The sequence below is a fragment of the Rhinolophus sinicus genome, linkage group LG04 (assembly GCF_036562045.2).
Source record: "Rhinolophus sinicus isolate RSC01 linkage group LG04, ASM3656204v1, whole genome shotgun sequence".
Lineage (NCBI taxonomy): Eukaryota > Metazoa > Chordata > Mammalia > Chiroptera > Rhinolophidae > Rhinolophus > Rhinolophus sinicus.
The window spans coordinates 154,250,221-154,273,386 of NC_133754.1; the positions used below are offsets into that span (position 1 = coordinate 154,250,221).

The window sequence follows — 23,166 nt, forward strand, 5'->3', positions numbered from 1 at the left end:
ACAAATAATCACAGCTTTTAAAGCATGGTAAGGTCTCCTCAAAAAGTATGTTGATAATTACTTTAATAATTCCATATGTTGTCTTCAAATGCATTCATTTTGCCTCCACCTGGCCATTGAATAATAGCCTTCACACATCTGGAAACAAAGTGGGTGGTGTTCAGGATTCAAACACACACATCAAGTAATCTTAAGGTTCACTGGTTGATGCTGAAAATGACATGCTAATCGAGCGGAAAAAGTCACAATCAAAAGTAATTTCATTTATATTAACTATCTCATGATCTGCCAGTATTTGATATGATGATGTCTGGAAAAAAAATTCTTTCAAACACTTCCTATCTGGAAACAACCAATATTTTTAATTCTCCAAAGTACATCACTTAAATACCACTGTCTATATGTAGTTCCAACACAGACTTCAAAAAATAGACTAAAGTACTTGAACAGTGCATTCCTCTGAAACTTAAAAATGAGATAGTCAAGTGCCAAAACAACTACTTTAGAAATGATTTTCCAATTATTTAAATAAAAGACAATGTACCATAACATATGCCATAGAAACAGAGCTAGTTAGTCTACATAAAACTTTATGGCAAAATAAAGAATGTACTAATACATAGTATCTGAAACACTTGAAGTAGCTTCCTTTGCTGAAACACAACAAAAAGGAGCACTCACTTGGGAAGACTTTTCAGAGCTCTCTCCCACTCAAACCTGTCTTTACCATCTGATCCTGGACACACCAAATCTGACCAAAAGTAGGAACCTGTCCTAGGAGCAGCCAACTAAAGGCCAAGCTGTTCATAGGTACCAAAGCACAAAACCATCAAGGGTAGCCTACTCTCGGTGATGAACTAATAGGCAAACATATAAGAAGAACTCATCATCATAGTCTACAAGAAAGAAGAACTGGCTTGCAAAAGAATGAGAATCAAAATCTTGGCCTTCACAGCCACTAAAAGATTTCTCTATCCCTACAATTTTTAACAGCATTACATAGCACTCATAGGCACACAGACAGGGTGATTTCTTCACATAACAATCAATCCCTTCTTCCAATCTCTTCCACAATATTTTTCTGCTATGAGTTAGCAGTATTCGTTATCTCTGGGGTTTACTTTTAAAGAGTTCTTACCTGGGCAAAAAGGTGTTAAAAGAACAGTCACATACTTCCTGTAGGTTGAATGGAAGAAAATCATCCTGTATCCTTTCCCAAATGCCTCTTCCTACTTTCTTCTTTTCTTTTTTGACAAAACCCTCTCTCTTTCCTGCCTTTTTCTTTTAATACTCCTGATTTCAGAGTACCTTTTAACATACCCCCAAATCTACTGGGTATGGGGAGTACAAAGATGCTGGGGAAAGGGGAAGAGGGCAACTTGCTGCTGCTTCTGCTGCAGCCAAAGCTCATAAATTCCCAAAGAGAAATCGGAATAATTAGAACTGTGAGATGTAAACATTAGCTATCAAGTATTTCTCTTCTTTATATCTCACATGTAACCTTCACATAGCAGGAAGAGCTAGATAAATCTGAGATTATCTGGTTCAAACCCTTTATTTTACAGTTTAAGAGCCTAGGCAGTTTCAGGGACTTATTCAAGGACCCACCACAAGCAGCAGCAGAGTGAGAAGAAGAAACTAGATCTTCTAACTACCATCAATTCAATCAGCTTTACTTGTGTAATACAGTCTGAATTCCAGTAAATAAATGAGGGTAAGAAATGTTAACAAGAAGTTGCTCTACCTATGAATCCACTTAGATTTAAAGACTTCAAGTTGTTCTCTCCCCCCCCAACATTTCATGATTTATATAGTGACTATTAGAAAGAAAAAAAAATGAACATGCATAGACTACATTTTTAATTCAGCAGCTTCTTAGATCTCATCTTTCTTTAGTTGAATGCAACTGATACAAAGAAGACTTTAAAATAAGATTCTGAAATGCCATTTTAAAAATTATTTTTTAAAAAGAGTAAAAAACTGTCAAAGTAACCAAAGTGATGAAAAAATTAAAAAACTAGTCTAAACATTAAATGAGCTGGTCCTCTCATTTTACAAAATGTAGGAGTAATTGTGCAATGTCACTCAAAAAACACTACTTTCATTTTTTAGAAATGAAAATCAGAATAAAAACAGTGGTTATAGGCCTGAGGGATAAAAAATAACTTTTTCTTAAAATCAGTTAAGATGCTTAATTTTCTATATTTATACCTGAAAATCATCAACAAGCTCAGGGAAAAGGTGTTCATACATTTTAAGTTCTTCTATCGTTCGTCCTGGTTCTTGCTGGGGTTTTAGTTTGTTAATATCTGTTTCAATGTCATCATTCTGAAATAATAAAAATCTCATGTCACCAGTTAAGAAAAACGTAAAATTACAGAACACATTTCAGATTTAAACTTTTCCAAATTATTAATTACATGTAATTCGAGAATGGTCACTGAATAAAGACTGTATTACTTTTGCCATAAGTTAAAATTTGCTTGTATTTTTGGGTTGTTGTGTTGTTGTTTTTGGTTGTTTTGTGTTTTGTTTTTATCACAAGTTATTCTAATACAACATGGTATTTGGGCTCCTCAAGACAGAAAAACTAGTGTAAAGATCAAGATTAAAGTATGCTCCCCCAACCTCCCTAATTGACATCATTTTGCTCATAATTAAAGGGAAGCCTAGAACTTAAGCTAAATTGATAAACGTAAGTATACGATGGTAGTGGTGATAATCAAAATAACTAATATTTATTGAGCACTGAAAATACGTGAAGCACTATGCTAAGGATTTTGCATATTATTATCTAATTCAATCTGCATAAGAACACTATGGAGTAAACAGTATCATTTTTTCCATTTAACTGAAGAGGAAACTGAGGTACAGAGAGGTTAAGTGGCTTCCTCAAAATTACACAGCTTGCAAAGAGAGAAGCCAAAACGTAAAACTAGTCAGTGATTCCAGAGCATACACTGTTAGTCAACATAAATGTACTGCCTCAGGAGAGACAAATGATTATCATGCTCTCTTAACATGGTTAATAGTGCACTTAGAAAAAGCTCAGTGTCACCATCCCCTCTGTTTTTCAGGAAAAAGAAAAGGAGTGCAACAGCCAGAAATGACTTCTGTACCCCTTCGGAAAGAAGAGGGTAAATTTTAAAAAGAAGTATGACCTCAGAGAAATAGGGTATGTATCCAGAATCAATTTGGTCTGTATCTGTTCAAAGAGATAATGTACACATGATGGGAAGACGAGCATCTGTTTACCTGCTATCCAAGCTATTCTCTAGGACCCTCAACTCTGGCCTTACACAAATGCAAACTCAACATTACCGTCATTGATGGCTATTTTTCAATTGGTACTCATTTTTAATTTTACATTTATCTTACTACCACAGACTAAACTATTTATTTTTCAGCCTTAAATTTATTCTACTATGCTTCAATCCTTAAAATGTTTTCTATAAACATGAATCCGACTATATTCATACATTTTTATTTTAATAAGTAATTTAAAAGGGAAAACGTACTATGCATTCTTTGTATTTCATATTCAGGAATTTAGCTATTATTAGTATAACCAATAAAAAGATTTTCCCCACTGCCATAAATAATAAAGACTGGTTTAATTTAAAGTTTCATGTTAATTATTGTATCATTATTATGTAATTATTATTACATGTTTCATTTCATGTATCTTAAATTATGCATTGATGAATCAAAATATTTAATTTTCTTGATTAGCATCTAATAAAATAGACAATGCTATCAAAATAACAAAAGAAATTTACAGAGGCATTATTTTCTCTATCCATACTAGCTCATATTATTTTGTGAAAATACAGCCTTATGTAATTGCTATCTACTTTGAAAAAAAAAATAATTTATCTGTAAAACAGGCATAGTGAGGAAAGAAAACTTTACTTTGAAAGATCAGTAACTGTGTTTTGGTTTGGAGAAAAACAAAGATGAAGAGCTACTGACAGACATAGAAGAAATAAAACCACCGTCTACCACTTTTTAAAGTTCTTCTAGAGTTAGGAGCAGCAGGATGGCTCAGTTGGTTGGAGCACAAGCTCTTAATGACCGGGTTGCCGGTTCGAGTCCCTCATGGGCCAGTGAGCTGCACCCTCCACAACTAGATTGAAGACAATGAGCTGCCGCTGAGCTTCCAAAGGAGCAGCCCGATGGCTCAGTTGGTTAGAGCACAGGCTCCGGTTTGATTCCTGCATGGGATGGTGGGCAAGATTGAAAACGGCGATTGGACTTGGAGCCAAGCTGCGCCCTCCACAGCTGGATTGAGGGACGAAGATGATGACTTGACTTGGAGCTGATGGGCCCTGGAAAAAAAACAGTTCCCCAACATTCCCCCCGCCCCGCAAAAAATTTTCTTCTAGAGTTAAAGAGGGGGAAAAAAGAATGCATTGAAACTTATATACTGACAAGTCCTGGCTATCTGGAAGTGAGTCTTCTAGAACCTCCAGGTTTCTATACAGCTCCAAAACTGAAAAATCTGGGGTAAACTGAATGGAATCACCACGGTGAGAAAAAAAGTCTCTAAGACTACAACCACAATAGAACACAAATATTTTATATCCACTACAACATAGCAGGTTCACCTGAAGCATGAACGAAGTGATGGAATTTAGATAAAAAGAAAAAAATAAGGAATATCCAAATGTAACAGCCAATGAGAGTGAGAGGCGGACAGAGGTAAAGAATAAAAATAAAATAATACAACTCAGCAGCAGTCTCAAAGAACCCACAATTCCACAGCCCTTGAAGAAAAATAACATTTTATTATAGCATGATGGTAAAGAGAGTAAACATTCACACCAGACTGCTTTATTCTGAATCCTGGCCCTACCTCTTATAAGATACACTTGACAACCTTTCTGTCCCTTTTTTCTAATGATTAGCCTATAAAGCAGAGGTAATAATACCATGTATTCCCCACACACACCAAGAAAAGGACTAAGCTAAATCGTTGAAAAGTGAAGGCATTAAGCAGACATTTTTATACATTTTTTACTAAAATGGCCTTTCTACCACTAAATTAAAGCAAAATATAAAGTATCTACACTTGTAAAAGTGCCATAAAATTCTGAAAACTCACCTGCCTCTTTACCTAATATCTCATATATGACAATAATTTTTCTTTTCTCAATTCAATAAACACTTTTGTCCATTTCCTTCTCTAACTAACTGAAATTTAAGAATCATTATGCAAACACTAATCCTTACCAAGAAGCCATCCGTTAGATTTTCCTACTATTTTGTATCCCCAAAAGATTGTTGAAAGATATATAGGTTGAGACTTCAAGTCTCAAACCACTTCACTTCAAACTTAGATTTCCTTAGACTTTAAAATCTAAGTCAAAAAGGACAGATAAAATCTTCCTGGTCAGAGAGAGTGAAAATAAGTTATTTTAAGGTCCTTTTCAGACCAATACATTCAAAGCAACATTATTTTCCCTTTCAATAGCTTACTGTCCATAGTCAGCCACAATAAAAAAATGTGGACAAAACAAATTTATCTACCATTAGCTATATTTATTTATCCAATCTTTGTTTTACAACTGTGTATGCAATATATAAAGTTGAATGAAGTCAGAAATTTATACTAACCTTAAAATTTTGATCTAAGTCATCTTCATTTTCAGTTTCATTTTCAGCTTCTAAATCAATATCATCGTTGTCATCACTTTCATCTACTACATCATCCACTGTGATACAAAAGGTGCTATAAGTAAGTAGGTCAGAGGTAAGCATTCTACAACATGTACATCCAATGGTAGAATGTTATGTGTATAAAGTATTTCAATCACCAAATGAAAACGAAAATTTTTATTAAAAAATGTCTCTAAGGCTATCCCAGGTGTTGGGTTTTTTAAATAATGTTTTCTTTTTTTTTTAATTAATAATGACTTATGTTGCAACAGCTTGAATGAAGCATCTTGGTTTTCTTGATTTTCTTTTAGTTTATTGGGGTGACAATGGTTAGTAAAGTTACACAGATTTCAGGTGTACAGTTCTGTAATACATCATCTATATATCACATTTTGCGTTCACCACCCAGAGTCAGTTCTCCTTCCATCACCATATGTTTGATCCCTTTTACCCTCATCTACCACCTCCCAGCCCCCTTACCTTCATAGACACAAACAATAGTTTAGTGGTTATCTTGTTTTCTATTTACGATAAATTTCAGTAACTCATTTTATCCCTTTACAATTCACTTCCCATTTGTTTGTTTCAATGACTACCATGTGTCATGTACTGTGTTGTGTGCTGGGAATTTTTTGAAAGATGTGTAAATACAGTCCCTGCCCTCAGAGAGTATATGAGGTTAAAGAACAGAAAAGAGTAAACAAGTAATTATGTTACAAAAGATATACATTAATGAATGCATACTTAAAAATGCTATGGGAAAGCAAGGGATGGAATAACTAATCACAAACTGCTTGGGGCCAAGGGGTCATCAGTGATCACTCTACAAAATGTAATAATTAAGCAGTATCTTGAAAATACAGCAGGTTTCTCAGTGAACATAAAAATGGGTGAGTGTGACTTTTAAGGAAATAATAATGCTAAAATAAAGAATTTACATATCATTGGAAAATAATAAGCTAAGCGTGACTTGACTTGTATGGGAAAGTACTAAAAGAGGCAAATAATGAGCAAATGAAGGGTATATAGCAGGCCGAGTAGTTTAGATTTTTAACCTATGGAAGATCAGCACTGAGGATTTTCAAGAGGAAAATGGATGAATCCAACTTAACTTTTTCAAAAGATACTCTGGGAGGTATGAGAGAGAGAGCATGTATGTGGAGGGAAGCCAATTAACAGAGGAAAAGACAATTGTCAGTAATGCAGATGAAGAATGAATACGCATTAGAGAAAAACTCAGGGAACAGGACATGAGGACCATCCATGGATTTGGGGGAGACAAGCAAAGAAGAGTAGGAGAGGGCTTTGAGAGTACTCCTGAAAATAACCAAGTGCTTTAAAACAAAATATAGAATATTTTAAAAGGATACTTTTCTGAACTTTTTTATTTTCTAACTCTACTGAGGAATAAAAATAATTGTACATATTTAAAATGTACAAATATAAATGTATATATTTAAAGTGTAGGTGATTTGATATACACACACTGTAAAATGATTATCAAGATCATAACACATCCATTACCTCACATAGTTAACAATTAACACTTTTTGTGTGTGAGTGTGTATAGTGAGAATACTTAAGATTTACTCTCAGAAACTTTCAGGTAAACAACACCATGTTATTAATTATAGTCACCATGCTGTTCTTTAGATCCTTAGAACTTAATCTTCTTAAAACTGAAAATTTGTACCCTTTGGCCTCATCACCCCATGTACTATAATCTCCAGCCCCTGGCATCTAACATTCTATTCTGTTTCTATGAAATCAGTTGTTTTTTAAGGTTCCGCATATACGAGTAAATGATACCATATAGTACTTGTCTTTCTCTGTCTGGCATATTTCACTTTGCACAATGCCCTCCAGATTCATCCATGTTATTGCAAATGACAGGAATTCCTTTTTTATTGGCTGAATAATATTCACACACCTACCTCATATACTATTATATATGATAGATATATCTCTATTTTATATGTATAGAGATACAAATAGAAATAAAATATATGTGTAGATATAGATAATCACTTTTCCTTTATCCACTCATCCCACAAAGGATATTTAGATTGTTTCCAAATCTTCTCTATTGTGATCAATGCTGCAATGAACATAGGTGTGCAGATATCACTTCAAGATAATTATTTCAATTCCTTTAGCTATATACCTAGGAGTGTGACTGCTGGACCATATGGTAGGTGTTTTTAATTTTTTGAGGAATCTACATACTGTTTTCCATATTGACTGTACCATTTTACATTCTCACCAACCGTGTGTAAGAGTTCTGTTTTCTCCACATCATTGCCAATATTCGTTATCTCGTCTTTTTCATAATAACCATGCTAACAGGTGTGAGGTGGTATCTCATTGTGGTTTTGATTTGTATTTCTCTGGTGATTGGTTATGTTGAGCACCTTTTCATATACCTATTGGCCATTTGTATACTTCGGGGAAATGTCTATTTGAGTCCTTTCCCCATTTTTAAATTGGATTATTTGCTTTTGTACTACTCGGCTGTATGTGTTCTTTATATATTTGAACCCATATTTAACCCCTTATTAGATATATGGTTTGCAAATATTGTATTGTTTCCTTTGTTGTTGTTTATCTTTTCTAAAAACAAACTATTAGTTTTGTTTATCTTTTCTGTCTTTCTAGTCTCTATTTCATTTATTTCTGCTCTAAACTTTACTATTTCCTTCCTTCCACTAACTATGGGCTTACTTTGTTCTTCCTTTTCTGGTTTCTTTAAGTATAAGGTTAGGCTATTTATTTGGATCTTTCTTTTTTCTTAATGTAGGTGTTTACTGCTATAATCGTCCTGCTTAGTACTGCTATTGCTGCATCCCATAAGTTTTGGTATGCTGTACTTCCATTTTTATTTTTCTCGAGATATTTTTTTATTTCCCTTTTGATTTTTTTTCTTTGACCCACTGATTCTTCAGAAATGTATTGTTTAATTTTGCAGCTTTACTCTTGCAACTGATTTCTAGTTTCATACTATTGTGGTCAGAGAAGATACCTGTGGTTTCAATATTCTTAAATTTGTTAAGACTTGTTTTGTGACCTAACACATGACCTGCCCTGGAGAATGTTCCTTCTGCACTTGAGAAGAATGTGTATTCTGCTGCCATTGGATGGAGTATTCTGTATATGTCTGTTAGGTTCATTTGGTCTAAAGTGTCATTCAAGTCCATTATTTCCTTACTTTCCATCTGAATTATCTATCCACTGTTGAAAATGGGGTACTGAAGTCCACTACTATGAATGCATTATCTGTATCTCCCTTCAGATCTATTAATGATTGTTTAATATTGTTAGGTGCTCCAATATTGGGTACATATATGTTTACAATTATTATATCCTCTTAATAAATTGATCTCTTTATCATTAATTACATAATGACCTTCTTTCCTCTTGTTACAGTTTTTGACTTAAAGTCTATTTTGTATGGTGTAAGTATAGCTACCCTTCCTTTTGATTTCCATTTGCATACAGTATTTTTTTCCATTCCTTCATTTGCAGCCTATGAGTGTCCTGAAAGCCTAAATGAGTCCCTTGTAGGCAGCAGATAGTTAGGTCTTGTTTTTTAATCCATTCAGCCATTCTAAGTCTTTTAATTGGAAATTTTAAGCTATTTACATTTAGAGTAATTATTAGTAAGTAAAGACTTACTATTGCCATTTTGTTTACTGCTTTGTGATCATTTTGAATTCTCAGATAACTCACAGATCTCTATGTCTCTGGAAAATTGTGTTCCTTTGGTAGTGTCATGTTTCCTTGATTTTTCATTTCTGAGGGTTTTGTGTTGATGTCTGCACATTTGAGGGCACAGTCACCTCTTCCAGCCTTCATGGATTGGTATGTGGGGGAAGACTTTCACCTGAAGGTGGTTGTGAGAGCACTGACTAGGTAGGATGCAGCAGTCTCTGTGTAGCTCCATAAATGGAAGTCAATGCCAGCGTAGATTATGGGGGTCTTCTGTGGTTAATACTGCAGAGGTCCTGCGGGTAACAATGGTGCCTACAGCAATTGAGAACTTCAAAGGCAAAAAGTTGCTGAGTTTTTCTTGTTCTCCCTCCTAGGATGCCCACAGGAGGAAATCCTAGCCAATGGGATTTCTCTTGCTGCCTCATCTGGTATGCTGGCACTCAGACATGTAGCACAGCTAGGGTCCTGGAATGAAGCACATGCAAAACTACCACAGTGTTTGGGTCCTGGGGCACAGGTGCACTTGCTGTGGCAGTGGCATTGGTGTCTCAGGTGCGAGAATGTGAAGATCTCTCGTGGAAAAGGGTCTGGGTCTCTGCGGCTTACCGTAGTGACTCCAGCTAGAGTGAGATGCAGCACAGCATGGGCCCACAGTGACAGCTCCATCCCTGCTGAGTAAATTCAGCAGGTGGGACTCCAGGCCGTTGTGTCACTGGGATCAGTTTTGGTGAAGACTTGGGAAACCTTGATAGCAAAGGCTACAGATGTCCACAGTGGTGATACTTACTACGGTTCTCCGGTTCTCCTTTTCTGGCTCTGAGGAGAACCCCACTGGTGCTGAGATGCTCTGGGTTGGGGAATGGAGTAACGTATACAAATGCTTCCCATACTTTTCTATGGGGCGATCCTCAGTTTTTGTGTTCTGCAGTTTTTTAGTGCTTCTTCAAGGTAGTCCAGAGCTATCCCTGACATATTTTCATGGATTTATAGCTGGTTGTTTATTTTTTTTATTGTATTTGTTGGGGAGATGAGCACTGAGACCTCCCACCCCTCCATTATTTTGCTGACAACACCTTCTTTAAACTCTCTTTGATTTCCATATCCAATGTGACTTATTTTAGCAAATATAAACTCCTCCCTATCCCTCATGTATCTGTCCTCCTCTCCTCCCTTTTGGTAACAGAAACTCTGAGTTTTCACGAGACATTATATATCCCAGCCTCCCTTGCAGTAGTTACAGTTCTGTGAGCAATTTTGGCCAATGATATGTGAGGCAAAGTGGTAAATACGAACTCCAGGGCACATTCTTTACACACACAAAAAAAGGAAAGAAAGAAACATGCCCTTACCATTTTCTTTCATTACCATTTTCTACATGTACATGAGGAAACCACCAGAGGAGATGATTAAAAAAAAACCAAAAAGATTCCCTCTGAGGACCTAATGGAACAGAGGTTTACTGCCCAGAATTACTGCCCATCTTCTAGAAGGATTTATGAGAAAAAGGAAAAAATCTACCTTGTGGCAGTGTAGCAAAGGAGCTCTGGAGACATAACCCATAATTCAAATTCTCCACTTACTAGCTATTTGACCTTAACCAAGTTACATGAGTTATTTATGTCTCATTTTCTTCACCTATACAATGGAGAGACCCACTCATCGTGCTCTTATGAGCATTAAAGGAATTAATATATGTAATGTGACAAACACAGAGTGTGTGCTATAAAGATGTCTGTTAATACCATTGTCGCTTGAGTGACTGCAGTACTATCCTGCGTCACTTTGTAATAGCAGCTCAGTCTGTCCTAACTAATACAGTTACCAAATAGCTTTAAATTCTTTTGAAAATAAACAGCAAAAAAATAAGTATTCATATTGCACATGGTAACCTGGGTCTATTTATGCAGTTAGTCATGAATAAACAGGGGAAGAACAGACATCTGGAAAAAAACTGTTGAAAAAAAAGAAAAGGAATTAATTCAGAAAAGCCAACTGCAAACAAGAAAGATGACTATTGAATAAGGAGAAAGGAAAATGCAGTTCAGCATCAGAGAGAAAATGTTTTTAATTTCTAATAAAGCCTTTTAAACATTTTCCTTTATGTAGTATTTTCCTTCGGTTTTATACTCCAAATGTGATATGCCATGTTGCTTAGGGTAGGTATCTGAGATCTTCTTTTCTATTCTAATGATCCGATCTTGTACCATTATCAATAAATAATTATTATAGCTTAATTATACAATTAAAATCAAGGAATAAAAATCATTCCTTGTTAGTTTTCAAAGTGTCCTTGATTCATTTATAGTAAAAACAAAAAATCTGGAAGACACCTTAAATGCCTATCAATAGGAAACTAGTTAGATAAATTATATCTGTATGATATAACAAAAGAAATGAGTCAACACTTTTTGTAAGGTTTTACAAAGTACATTCTAAAGGGTTTACTTTGGTATTGCTATCGCTCCTATAAATGTGATTTACTTTCCCTTTATGTTTTCTAACTGATTTTTGTTGATATATACATAAAACACACACACACACACACACACACACACAAAAGCTACTGAATTTTATTCACTTATCTTGTAAATAGTACTTCATTAAACTTTCATTTTGCCTAACATCTTTTATAATTGATTTGCATGGATTTTCTACATGGACAGTAATATCCTAAACAGACATTAACCAACTTTATCTCACTCTTAATGATTAAGACCTTTCCTTTCCCTATGTTACTGATTTGGCTAGAGCTTTCAAAATAATATTAACTAATCATGGTTGAGAGAAGCATCATCTAACATTTCATTACTATTTGTGATGCTGGCTATTGATCTAAGTTAGACAATACTCAGCTTGTGTGGGAAATATTCCTAGATTCCTAAAGAAATTTTACTTGGAACTAATAATGATTTTTATTAAATCTATTCAGGGCATTTACTGAGATAATCTTTGATAATCATTAGTTTTCTTCCTTTGACCTACTGATGATAAATTTTATTAATTAAAGTATTTTATTACAATGAACTTACTTTCTTAAAAATAATCCTTACTTTGTCATGGTGCCCTATACATGTAAAAGCTGTTCAATTCAATTTGCTATTATTTTAGCACTTTTATGTTCATTTTTCATGAATGACAATGATCTGTATGTAGGTGGTTTCAGGTTATTCTACCAGGCTTTATTTCTGCATCAGGCTGGCTTTTAAACTTTTCTTGTTTTTCTTTCTTTTTTTCCCCTATGCTCTGGAAAATAAAGCATAGGAAAATTTCTTTAAAGTTGAATTTATAAAGTCATCAGCATTTGGTGTCTTCACTGAAGATAACTTGACTGCATATTCAATTGCGGGTTTTCTACTGCTAATTTTAGTTATTCATATTTTCCTAAAATATTATCTATTTCAATCATATTTCCAAATGTATTCACAGGAGTCATCTTTAGCATCCACTTAGATTGGTTGAACCTCTTCTATTTAATTTGACAAGAACTTAGAGGTATATTAAAATCACCCACTAACACTGTGTTTCTACCAATCTCTCTTTGTTATTCAAATCATTATAGCTTTATCTACCTTTGCTCTAGTTTTTGACAAATTTGCTATTATCCACCTTGTACAAAATAATCTTTGTCGTCTTGTTTTAAACATTTTGTTCTGTATTTATATTTTGTATGGTAGTAATACTTCTGTCTTACCTCTTCCAAGCTGGTAAAAACAGATACACATTTGCCAATCTGTTTATTTTCAAGTTTTCCATCATGCTGTTTTAAGAGTCTTCAGTATGTGTCAGCTACTTATATTCTGTTTTTTAACCCAATCTGAAAGTCTTTCTCTTTAATAGGAGTATTTTATCCATTTAGATATCTTTTCACTGAAACCGATTTGTTGGTTCTTGCTTTGTATTTAGCACTCTCAAAATTTTGTGCTTTTCTATAGCACAATTTCCTTGCTTTTTCTATAGCAGTGATGGATGGACTCTCTCAAGAACTTTTCCAAGAAAAAGAAAACACCATAATTTTATATAGAATGTTGAAGCATTCGTAGTCTCTTAAGTCCATCCAAGGATTCCTATAGTTCAACAGATTTAAGTCTAAGGATCTGTTTAGTATTACATAATGAACAGTTTGTAATGTTGAATACAACTACTCTGCTACCATGTCTTTCTGCATTCTTGACATCTTAATTCATCACTGGCTTGGCTGGAATAATATTTCATGTAATTACCTCAGTCAGGGTACCTGGATAATATACTTCCATACCCTTACATACCTCGAACACATCACCTTCACATATGGAGGGCAACTGATAAAGGTTCAGAAATCTTGAGTCAGAACTCTTTCTTCAAATCTCTGTAAATGCTACTTATCTTCTGGCATTTAATATTGAAGAAAATAAGTCTTGAGGCCAGCTCAACTCATTCATTAACAAATGTTAAATGCATACTTATGTCTCATGCAATCTAATGGATGCTGAGGGTAAAATGAAGAAAAAAATAGTTCTATCTTCATGGAACTAGCTGAAAAAAGTAAAAAAGTAATGATATGGGAGAAAATAGCAAAATGGTGTTTTCTTTATGTGCATGTAGTTGCTATCAGAACCTTCTTTTTACATCTTAATAATGAAGGCTTGTTAGTCAGTATAAATCTCCATTTCTAGTTCAGTGATCTATCAGTCTGAGATGAGTCAGAAAAGGAGCCCTCAGAAAAATATCACCTTTCATTTTTCTCCCCATGTTTGGTGAATTCACTACACTAGAAGTCAGCTTTCTCTATCTATCCATGTGATTATTCTAGACACTGTATAAAGAACACTCTGAGGTATATCCTGTCTTCCTCCCAGTACCACTACCTGGCATTTCATAGAAAATTTTCACCAGCTTTCTACCAGTTAGAACCACTACATAAACCCCCATAATCCTACAATGAGATATAGGAGAGAAAGGGATCCAACTGCTCCTTGACTGTCCCTCTAAATTAGGTGCTAGTGGTATCTCAACTCGAAGCTGGAGATACTGCATTTCATATTAGGGTGAGTAGAGAGTTGACACTCTTCTTTAATCTACGAGTATTCATATCTCTACCATGTTTGTTGCATATTGTATGTTTGTTCCATGAAAATGTTCCTTTTACCTAGTTTTCAGATTCGGTAGATTTTCCCCTATTTTTAAAGTCTTTTGGTAATTTTAAATGGAATAGAAAGAAGAAATAAAATCATCGTTTTTACTTAGCTATCTTACTCAAGTCCCAGACTTTGTCTTAGACTTTTAAACTTTTTAAAGGACGTTTCTGAATAATCAATTTTGACATTTTGTGTAGACTAAACTTATACTTTAATAATTAAGCATTTTAAATAAAATCATAAAAGTATATGCTATGATATTACCACTGATAAATCTGTATCAAGCATAAAATTAATTATAATTACTTGAAAAATCACTTATTTCAAATAATTGCTTTTAAATATAAATAAGACCTTCAATTTTTTTCAAAAGTTATCAACTGATAAGAAAATAGAAATTCTATTAATAGCCTATACTACTTTCTCTTTTCCATTTTGTTAGATCTTATCAAAAAAAATTCTACTTTTCTCCCACGTTGAGAAGTTTAAACTCTTACTTCCTATACTATGTATGTACCTACAACATTATGCAGAAAACAGCAAACAGCCAACTTCTGATAATTCAATGTTAAGCACAAACCAAAACATTTTTGGTGATTATGTATTTTTAACTTTTAAAAAATGAAGTTCATGAAAGAGCTACAAATGTAAGCCCAAATATAATTACCTAAACATTTAATGTTTACATTCTTATACTTTGAAATTTTATATAAATGTCAAATGATGTTCCTATGTGATACTGAAAAATTTTCACAGGTCACATTTATATATACGTAATATCCCACACTTCTTTCCTTAATTACTAGACCTCAGTTTCTTGTATTTAAATAAATATTTGTTAACTAAAATACAATGTGCAAGTTTATTATGTTAAGGCCTTCTTTTGCTGAGGAGTTGGACACAAGTAAAAGAAAAGGTGACTGTCACACAATTCCAAGAACCACTGAAAGCAGGCAGTAGTATGTGGTCCTACCTTCAGGGGGTAAGCTGTAGAGCTGGGCCACAGGTCCAGTCACAGGAATAACTGGCAACTGGAAATGGAAAGAACTTTTAATCGTTGGGAGTGGCAGGCGATTTTTAGGGAAACACTTCCTCATTATCAAACTGGAGGTGTTGACAAGAGGATCAAGGGTCCTGACAGCCAAACATTCCTGTTTTTTAAGAAAAGAAAAATAAATAAATAATGTGCCTTTGGTGAATAATTGAACCAATTTTACATTACTTCATGAAGTAATACATTAATAATTTTCAAGAGACAAGTATCACAAAAAAATAGTACTTTAATATAATTACAAAATAGCTTTGACTATTCAGAAGTTTCCCTTTGTTAAGATCTTCATGTGGAAAATTCAGTAGCGCTATTTCTTAATATTTTAAGTAATCAAAAATCAGTACCATCTTTAGTACCAATAGTCACCAAAGTACTAACTAGTATCTATGAATTACTTGGGGGCATTTAGCAAGCCTAGCACACAAAAAAGAAAAGTTAAGAGAAGAAAAAAATTTAAGTAAGAAAGGTATAAGAAATAAAAAGGAATGTTTTGGTTGAACCTTTCTCAGAATTTTATAAGTTATCATGCAATAATTACACCACTAATAAGTTGGCTGTTCAACTTATAAAGAATAGCCTGAATATCATGGTTGTAAGTTTTAAGAGTCTAATTTGCTGTCGTGGTACCTAATCTTAAGAAGAGCTAATATGTAAGGGTTTGAAACTATGTCATATAACACTATTACTATTATTATTGACAACTGACATTTAGATGGCACTTTTAATACCCTGTAAAATTTTTAATATAAATCTTCACATCTGACCTGTCAAAACATGAGAAATTAAGGCTTAGAAATGTTAAGTGGCATAATCAAAGTCACCCCACTCTTCCTCATATATCAAATATCCACCACTGCCTATATTAGGAATAGTAAAAACAAGAGTATATGATTGATCTAGGGGGAAAAAGCTAAGGGTAAGCATAAAATGTGTGTTTCTGTACCTTTACACTCACGTAGAAAGGGGTGGTATAATATGTTGTGTGTAAGACCAAGAGGGCACAACTGAGATATTATTAACTGGCTGGAATTTTCAAAAAGACAGTTTTCTTTCTAATAATAATAGTCTTCAAAAAACAAAGGGTTGCATTGTAACATCCCTATACCCCAGAGCTAACAGTCTTCTACAGATGCTAGAACGAATCTTGCTCAAGATATTGTCAAGAATGTTTATGCTTACAATGACTGGCAGAAGAAGAATCCCTAACTTCAGGTTTCAACTTTTGTACCTTCTCTGTTTAAAAACGCTCTATGAAAAAGGAAGACATTGAGAACACTCACAAACAGAACTGCCTTACCAATTGTAAAGGATCTATAAACACCTGAAGAGGGAGACATACACAACTAACGTACAGCACATCCTAGACAACATGGCTACAGGGAACCCCTTCCTGCCCAGTGGATGGATTTATTTTTCTCCCTTTTACCTATGGGGGGAAAATCTCACACTGCAGAGATATCCTTTGAGCACTTTCTCCAACTCATTCTGCAGTCACATGTGAGAAATAATTACGCCTTTTGGTTTTTAATTTTTTAAATATATTTTTTAAATATATTTTGAATACTTTTAGAAATATTAAGTTTTCCTAAGCAAATCATATTACTAATACATAATCACAATAACAGGAAGAAAATTAAAAACTCACTTGTGAAGTGTTATAGAGAATTTTCATCCCATTGGCATCAATAAATGCTTTTCTTCCCAACTTGATGTTTGTAACACTTTTTAAACTCTGTAAAATTCCTTTCCGAATGAGCATGTTTCTATGCCGATTATCATGGCGGTGCCAATCTACATAAATTGTTAAAAGGACTTGAACATATCCTCTGTCTACAGCTCTCCTGGCATTTGTTTCTTTAACAAAAGAAAATTGAGAAAGAATATTTTTTAAATGACAGAAGAGGTAGAATAGATCAAATTAAAAATTTAACCACAACACTGTAATGAATTACTATTCTTCTTTTCCAAAAAAAATATGACAACCACATAAATATTTTTTTCTAACAAAATAAATATAAGTTCCAGATGGCAAGTTACAATATATTCCAGAAACATGTACATACATTGTTTTGTGGTTAACAGACAACAAAATTGTCTTTAATGCAATTAGGGCTATATATTTTTAAATGTAGCCCTAATACTAACAAGTTCATGTATTTTAAAACTTACAAATATACTGACTTTGATTATATGACTTTGAAATATGTAAGTCCTTAACTTACTAGCTGTGAATATAATTTTGTTCAAAGCCAATAACATTATTATAACTTCTGTTACAAACTTTGTTTTTCCATTGAAAATAATTGCTTTAATTACCCCCCAGAATTATATGACTATCCATGCAAAACAATGCTACATTAAAAATACTTATACAATTTTCTAATAAATAAAATGTAAGAAACATTATGTAATTAGAGGATGGTACTTTCTGATCATTAATTTTTCAATGTAATAAAAGCTACATTAAAGGTTCTTTTTGTAAATGGTCAATTTTATTGGGATAAAATTGAAATAAATCCACAAATTTGACCTATTTTGTTATTTTTTAAATGTTAACATTTAAGATTATTAACCAAATGGGTGCATTTAAGTAAGATGGCAGTAAGGGAATCACATCACAGTGACATCTTGAGCCACTCAGCACCACATGGGTGGGCCAATTAAAAGAGTACAAGATCAAGTGGAATATCAATCCATCTGAGGTTGTTCAGTTATAAGGAAATATCTATCTCTTCCTAATCTATGCTTACCTATAAAATGACCCCCTGCCTCATGGCATGGACACTAAGATAATGCAACAGAAAAGCTCTGCTGCTTTTATTTGCCTCAAAGAATTACTACAGTTCCCAAATGTGCTAATACATACCAAAAACATAAAGACATTGAAATCAACAACCTTATTAATTCCTCTCTGAAATCATGTTCTGACATTAAAGAGCTGAAAGAGACTCCCAGAGTGGGGAAGGGGTGAGGAGTTCTTATGTGAAAGCTTCAAAACTTCTGTGTCTGGAAGAGCTAGTTTTGCTAAGGCTATGGCTATTTATAACATCAGTTCAATAGTTTTGACTAACAATAGTTTCATGTATTTTAAACGAATATACACAGTTTGTTTACACCATCTGGAATATATACGACTTTAGCTTCTAGATGTGAATATGAGCTTCTTAAAAGACATTATGATCATTGTAACTCCTGTCATAAACTATGTTTCCACTGGAATTCTCAATAGCCTAAATGGCATTTCAGGAAAATTTTTAAATTCTTTATTAAAGATCAAATAAAAAATCTGCCAGTAACTCAAATACAGGTGCTGAATGACCCTTAAGAAAAGTGAACAGAGCTATCTGCAATCTGCAACTGAGCGCAATTGAAACAGTTTAGTAGGAGGTTTTATTCAAACAGTTTAGTAAAGGCGGTTTTATTCCTGTGTTTAGGACACCTAACTCACAATCAGCCTATGTCTCGTCTTCCCTTTCTCGTTAAAATACAACTTAGGTTTCCCTTTACACTGAAGATCTAATCTAGATTCCAGCAATGACAGCTAGGCTGCCTGCCTTCCTGTACTGTGTGCGTACATTCTTTGCTTTACACTCTCTCAGGTTTATTACAGTAGTTTTATTATTCTTTTAAAGTAAATTACTGTTCCCCGTCCCCCCCAAAAAAGAAATCAATGAATGAGAATGCTCCAAAATGTCATAGTGCATTTAAAAATATGCAGTGTGCCACTTAATATTATTTTGCATCATTAAATATTTACCCTATTTAGTGCCATGTGCCAAATGAAAAAAATATTAAATATAAACAAGAGTCACTCTACTTGTCAGTTACTTTTTTACTGGATGGAATAAACAGATATGTTTGCCCACCATCATCCTTTGAAGGAAAAGAAGGGAGGGAGTAAAAGGAAGATTACTATTTAAAACTGAAGATAGCAGATCTCAGTCATCTTACGATAACTGATTTCTACAAAATAATTGAAACTTAAGAGGGTTTTAGTTTTTACTGACTTAAAATTAATGTCTTTGTCATCAGTGATTCTGAAAATTAGTAAGCTTTAGTAAAAGTTTAGTTTTAATAGCTATTTAATCTACTCCAAATCAAAAACATATGCCTATATTAATTTAAAAGTTCATCTTTAAACAATTTGAACCACAAAGGGCACAGCAAAGCAGTGTTACAAATATCTTTTGAAGTTAACCCAAGTACTCTGATCTTGGTCTAAAGTTTATTACATCATATATAAAAACGAAGCTATATGGCTAACCTAACTGAGTATCACACATTTCATTACAAAGACAAAACTGTTCACTGAATTTACATACCCTGGTATATAATACTAATACACCAGGTGATTTTTAAATTTAATAAATCATTATTTTACCAACTATAAGCTATACCAATCAGTCCTGTGCTACTATTCAAATAAACAATTCTGGTCATTCAAACTTAAGGGCAAGCTGGTCTCACTCTTCATAATTTTGGGGGAAAATAACATTGAAAGCCATCAATACAGATCTTTAGGACTAAATGTGGTTAAATAAGATGTTAATCAAACAATCAAACAGTGGAAATGGGGATGCTAATTAAAATTGTTATTTAAAACAGAGATACTGAGTATCTTGGAGAAAAAACATAATGTAGGTAATTACTCTTCAAAGGCAACATATCATGATAAGACACATTTACTCTATGCTTCAAGTTTGAAGATAAATAGTGCTTTAGTTTGTCAGTAAATTTAGTAAACTGTAAATTTACATTAAAAGCCATTATAATGTTATAAATTTGAATTTATGGTAGAAATAAAATTTCTAATAAAAGGGCTCTAAATTAATCATGTGTGTTATAGAGAGAGAGTAACATACTCTTCACAACAAACATTCTCAATACCAGGTTAGCTTCACTTTTTAAAAAAGTATACTTATATAATATTTACGTATTACTTTTCTCTACTAACAGGGATATTTATGTTTTACTAGTAACAACTTAGAAAAAATAAGTCAACCTACTTGAATAAATGATAGCTCAATAAACAGACATTAGTTATGTTATCAACTGTACTAAAAGACAAAATCAACTTTGACATTAAATTATTACAAACCAGCTTTACAACTATAGACTAAATCTACATTTCCAGTTTAATATTGTAGATAAATTCTCAAAAAAATAGTATCTAGTATGTCTAGTATTTAAAAACTTACTTGATTTTAGCAATGCAGCAAGAGTGTCTAAAGCAACCCTGTCAACATGAGAAAACACAAACAACAACAAAACTAGTAAAATTAATCTACAATAGTAAATTCATACAATCTTTTCAGAAAAGTAATCATCTATTCCAAAAGTCATTCCTGTTATGTCAATTACATATGGTGTTTCTCTGTATGCATCTCTCCTTTCAGGTAAAAATCAAATATAAGGAAGATTGAACTATCAACAGAAAAGCACCAAAAATTTTTTTAAAGAAGAAAATTAACAATATCTAAGTTTTATGTCAGAGGTTAAATGAATGAAATCAATTATAATAATTGTATGTGACCCTGACTGAGTTCACACAGGAACGTTAAGAATCATACATAGATCCTGACTCACAAAGAAATTAAAACAAAAACAAGTTTTAACACAAATAAAGCTCAGAACTACAAAATCCTATAGATGTTTGTAGCCACCTAACTATAAAGTATTTTAGCTCTATCAAGCAGTAATCCTAATATTTAAGGCGATAATAAATGTAAAATATTTTGCAATTAGGAGGTTTGGGGAGAAGAAGTAGGAGCCCTTAACATTTTTCAGTCGTAAGGCACCAGTGAGAATAATGAACTTAATTAATGTCTCAAAAACTCTTAGGACAAAGGAATAGCCTAAAAAATTGAAGTTACTTATATTTTCTTTGAACATGAACACTGTTACATACACTGAAATCAACTGCTATTAATCACCTTTAAAAACATATTATATAACATCACTATGGAAAACCTATAATTCGTTTTTTTAAAAAAGAATTACTGAAGAAATGGTTACTTAATTTCAGTAACTTTATAAACATAAGGCTACATACTACAGTACCTCTTAGCAAGATTTCAACAACTATAATTAATTTGCATAAAAATATGTACATTGTCAAACTTAAGCATTTCACTCATCATTAAGCATTTGTTGAATGCCTACTAGATACCAAAGTAGCAGGTTCTTCACGGGTATAAAAGTAGAAAATAAATTTATCCCAGATAATTTTACAACCTAGATAATGTAATAAAACGTACACATCTATGGGGGAAAAAAAACACTCACAAAATTCAAAGCAAAAACAAAGTAAAAGCTGCATATATTAGTGGTAAAGGAGACACAACATTATCAGATGTTGATTAGAAGATTTAAGATGGATATTGGTTCATAGTTACACCTGAAACAATAATCCAGGAATAGACACTGAGCATGTGCTCATTTATAATAAATGCTCATTACTGCTACCCTCTAGAGCAAGTCATTAACAATTATACTTTGTTTTTTTGATAAATATAAACCATTATTTATAACATTTGTAAAATAAGAACAAAAGTATACGCTTTAAAAATATATAAATTCATGCCTGAAAACTCTCAAAACAATGTGAAATTTTGGTAATGGTAAGTTAAAAGTAAATAAAAATTATAAAATTACATGCTAAATTTCCATAGCACTGAATGATCAGTAAGAAACATTCCATAATTATAATTGTGCAATAAAATGTACATGAAACTGTACAATATGGCTTTTAAATTGGTCGAAATTAAACAAAGAACTGAATGGTCTTTCAAGTAAAACAGCAAATTATGAAAAAGATTTGTGTAGCAAGACTTGAATAAATGCCAGAAATTGTTTTAGGTGCCTCCAAAATGTGTTTTCCAGTTTAATTCTTAACATAATCCCAGTCCAGAGAATTGGCACATTTTATGAATAAGGGAACTAAAGATTTCAGATTATAACATGCCTTGGGTCCTATAAAAACTAAGAGATATTGAAACTGAATTTCTCTGTTGAGGAAGAAAATTATGAAATCAGAAATGTCAGTCTCCTCCAAAAACATATGCTGAATTCCTAATCCCCAGCACAGCAGATGTGACCTTATTTGGAAATAGTGTTGTTGCAGATGTAATTAGTTAAGATGAGGTCATATTGGAGTAAGTGGCCCTTAATCCATCATGACTGGTATCCTTGTAAGAAGAGGAAAGACTATTTAAAGACAGACACATGAGGGGAGAACACCATGTGACAATGGAGCCAGAGATTGAAATGTTGTAGCTACAAATCAAGGGAACACCCAAGATTGCCAGCAATCCACCAAAAGCTAGGAGAAACAAGGAAGGATTCTCCCATCCATTCTCCCAATGTTTAAAGGGAACATTAGCCCAGCTGACAAGTTGATTTTGGACTTCAAGCCTCCAGAACTCTGAGACAATGAATTTCTTTTTTTTTTTTTTTAATTTTATTTTATTAAATTTATTGGGGTGACAATTGTTAGTAAAATTACATAGATTTCAGGTGTACAATTCTTCTGCACAGCAAAAGAATTTCTATTATTTTAAACCACCAAATTTACACTCAAAAGGGCACTTTGTCTCAACAGCCCTAGGAAACCAATACAATCACTTAGAAGCAATC

General features: G+C 33.2%; 1 protein-coding gene across 7 annotated transcripts in view; it reads right to left on the bottom strand.

Moving 5' to 3' along the window:
• The window catches only part of AGTPBP1 (ATP/GTP binding carboxypeptidase 1), a 150,024-nt gene that overhangs the window by 72,722 nt on the left and 54,136 nt on the right, over positions 1-23,166 (bottom strand). For 6 of the 7 annotated variants that reach the window (XR_012495819.1, XM_074330623.1, XM_019750135.2 and 3 more), the window contains 5 exons: positions 20,730-20,767; positions 17,177-17,385; positions 15,454-15,631; positions 5,617-5,714; positions 2,212-2,328 (listed from right to left, as the gene is read on the bottom strand). Coding sequence is in view for 6 of the 7 variants with exons in the window: in XM_074330623.1 (XP_074186724.1) it covers positions 2,212-2,328; positions 5,617-5,714; positions 15,454-15,631; positions 17,177-17,385; positions 20,730-20,767 (640 nt within the window). In the remaining variant the exon portion in view is untranslated. The remainder of the gene's footprint in view (positions 1-2,211; positions 2,329-5,616; positions 5,715-15,453; positions 15,632-17,176; positions 17,386-20,729; positions 20,768-23,166) is intronic. The other variant, XM_019750133.2, reaches the window with a different exon arrangement.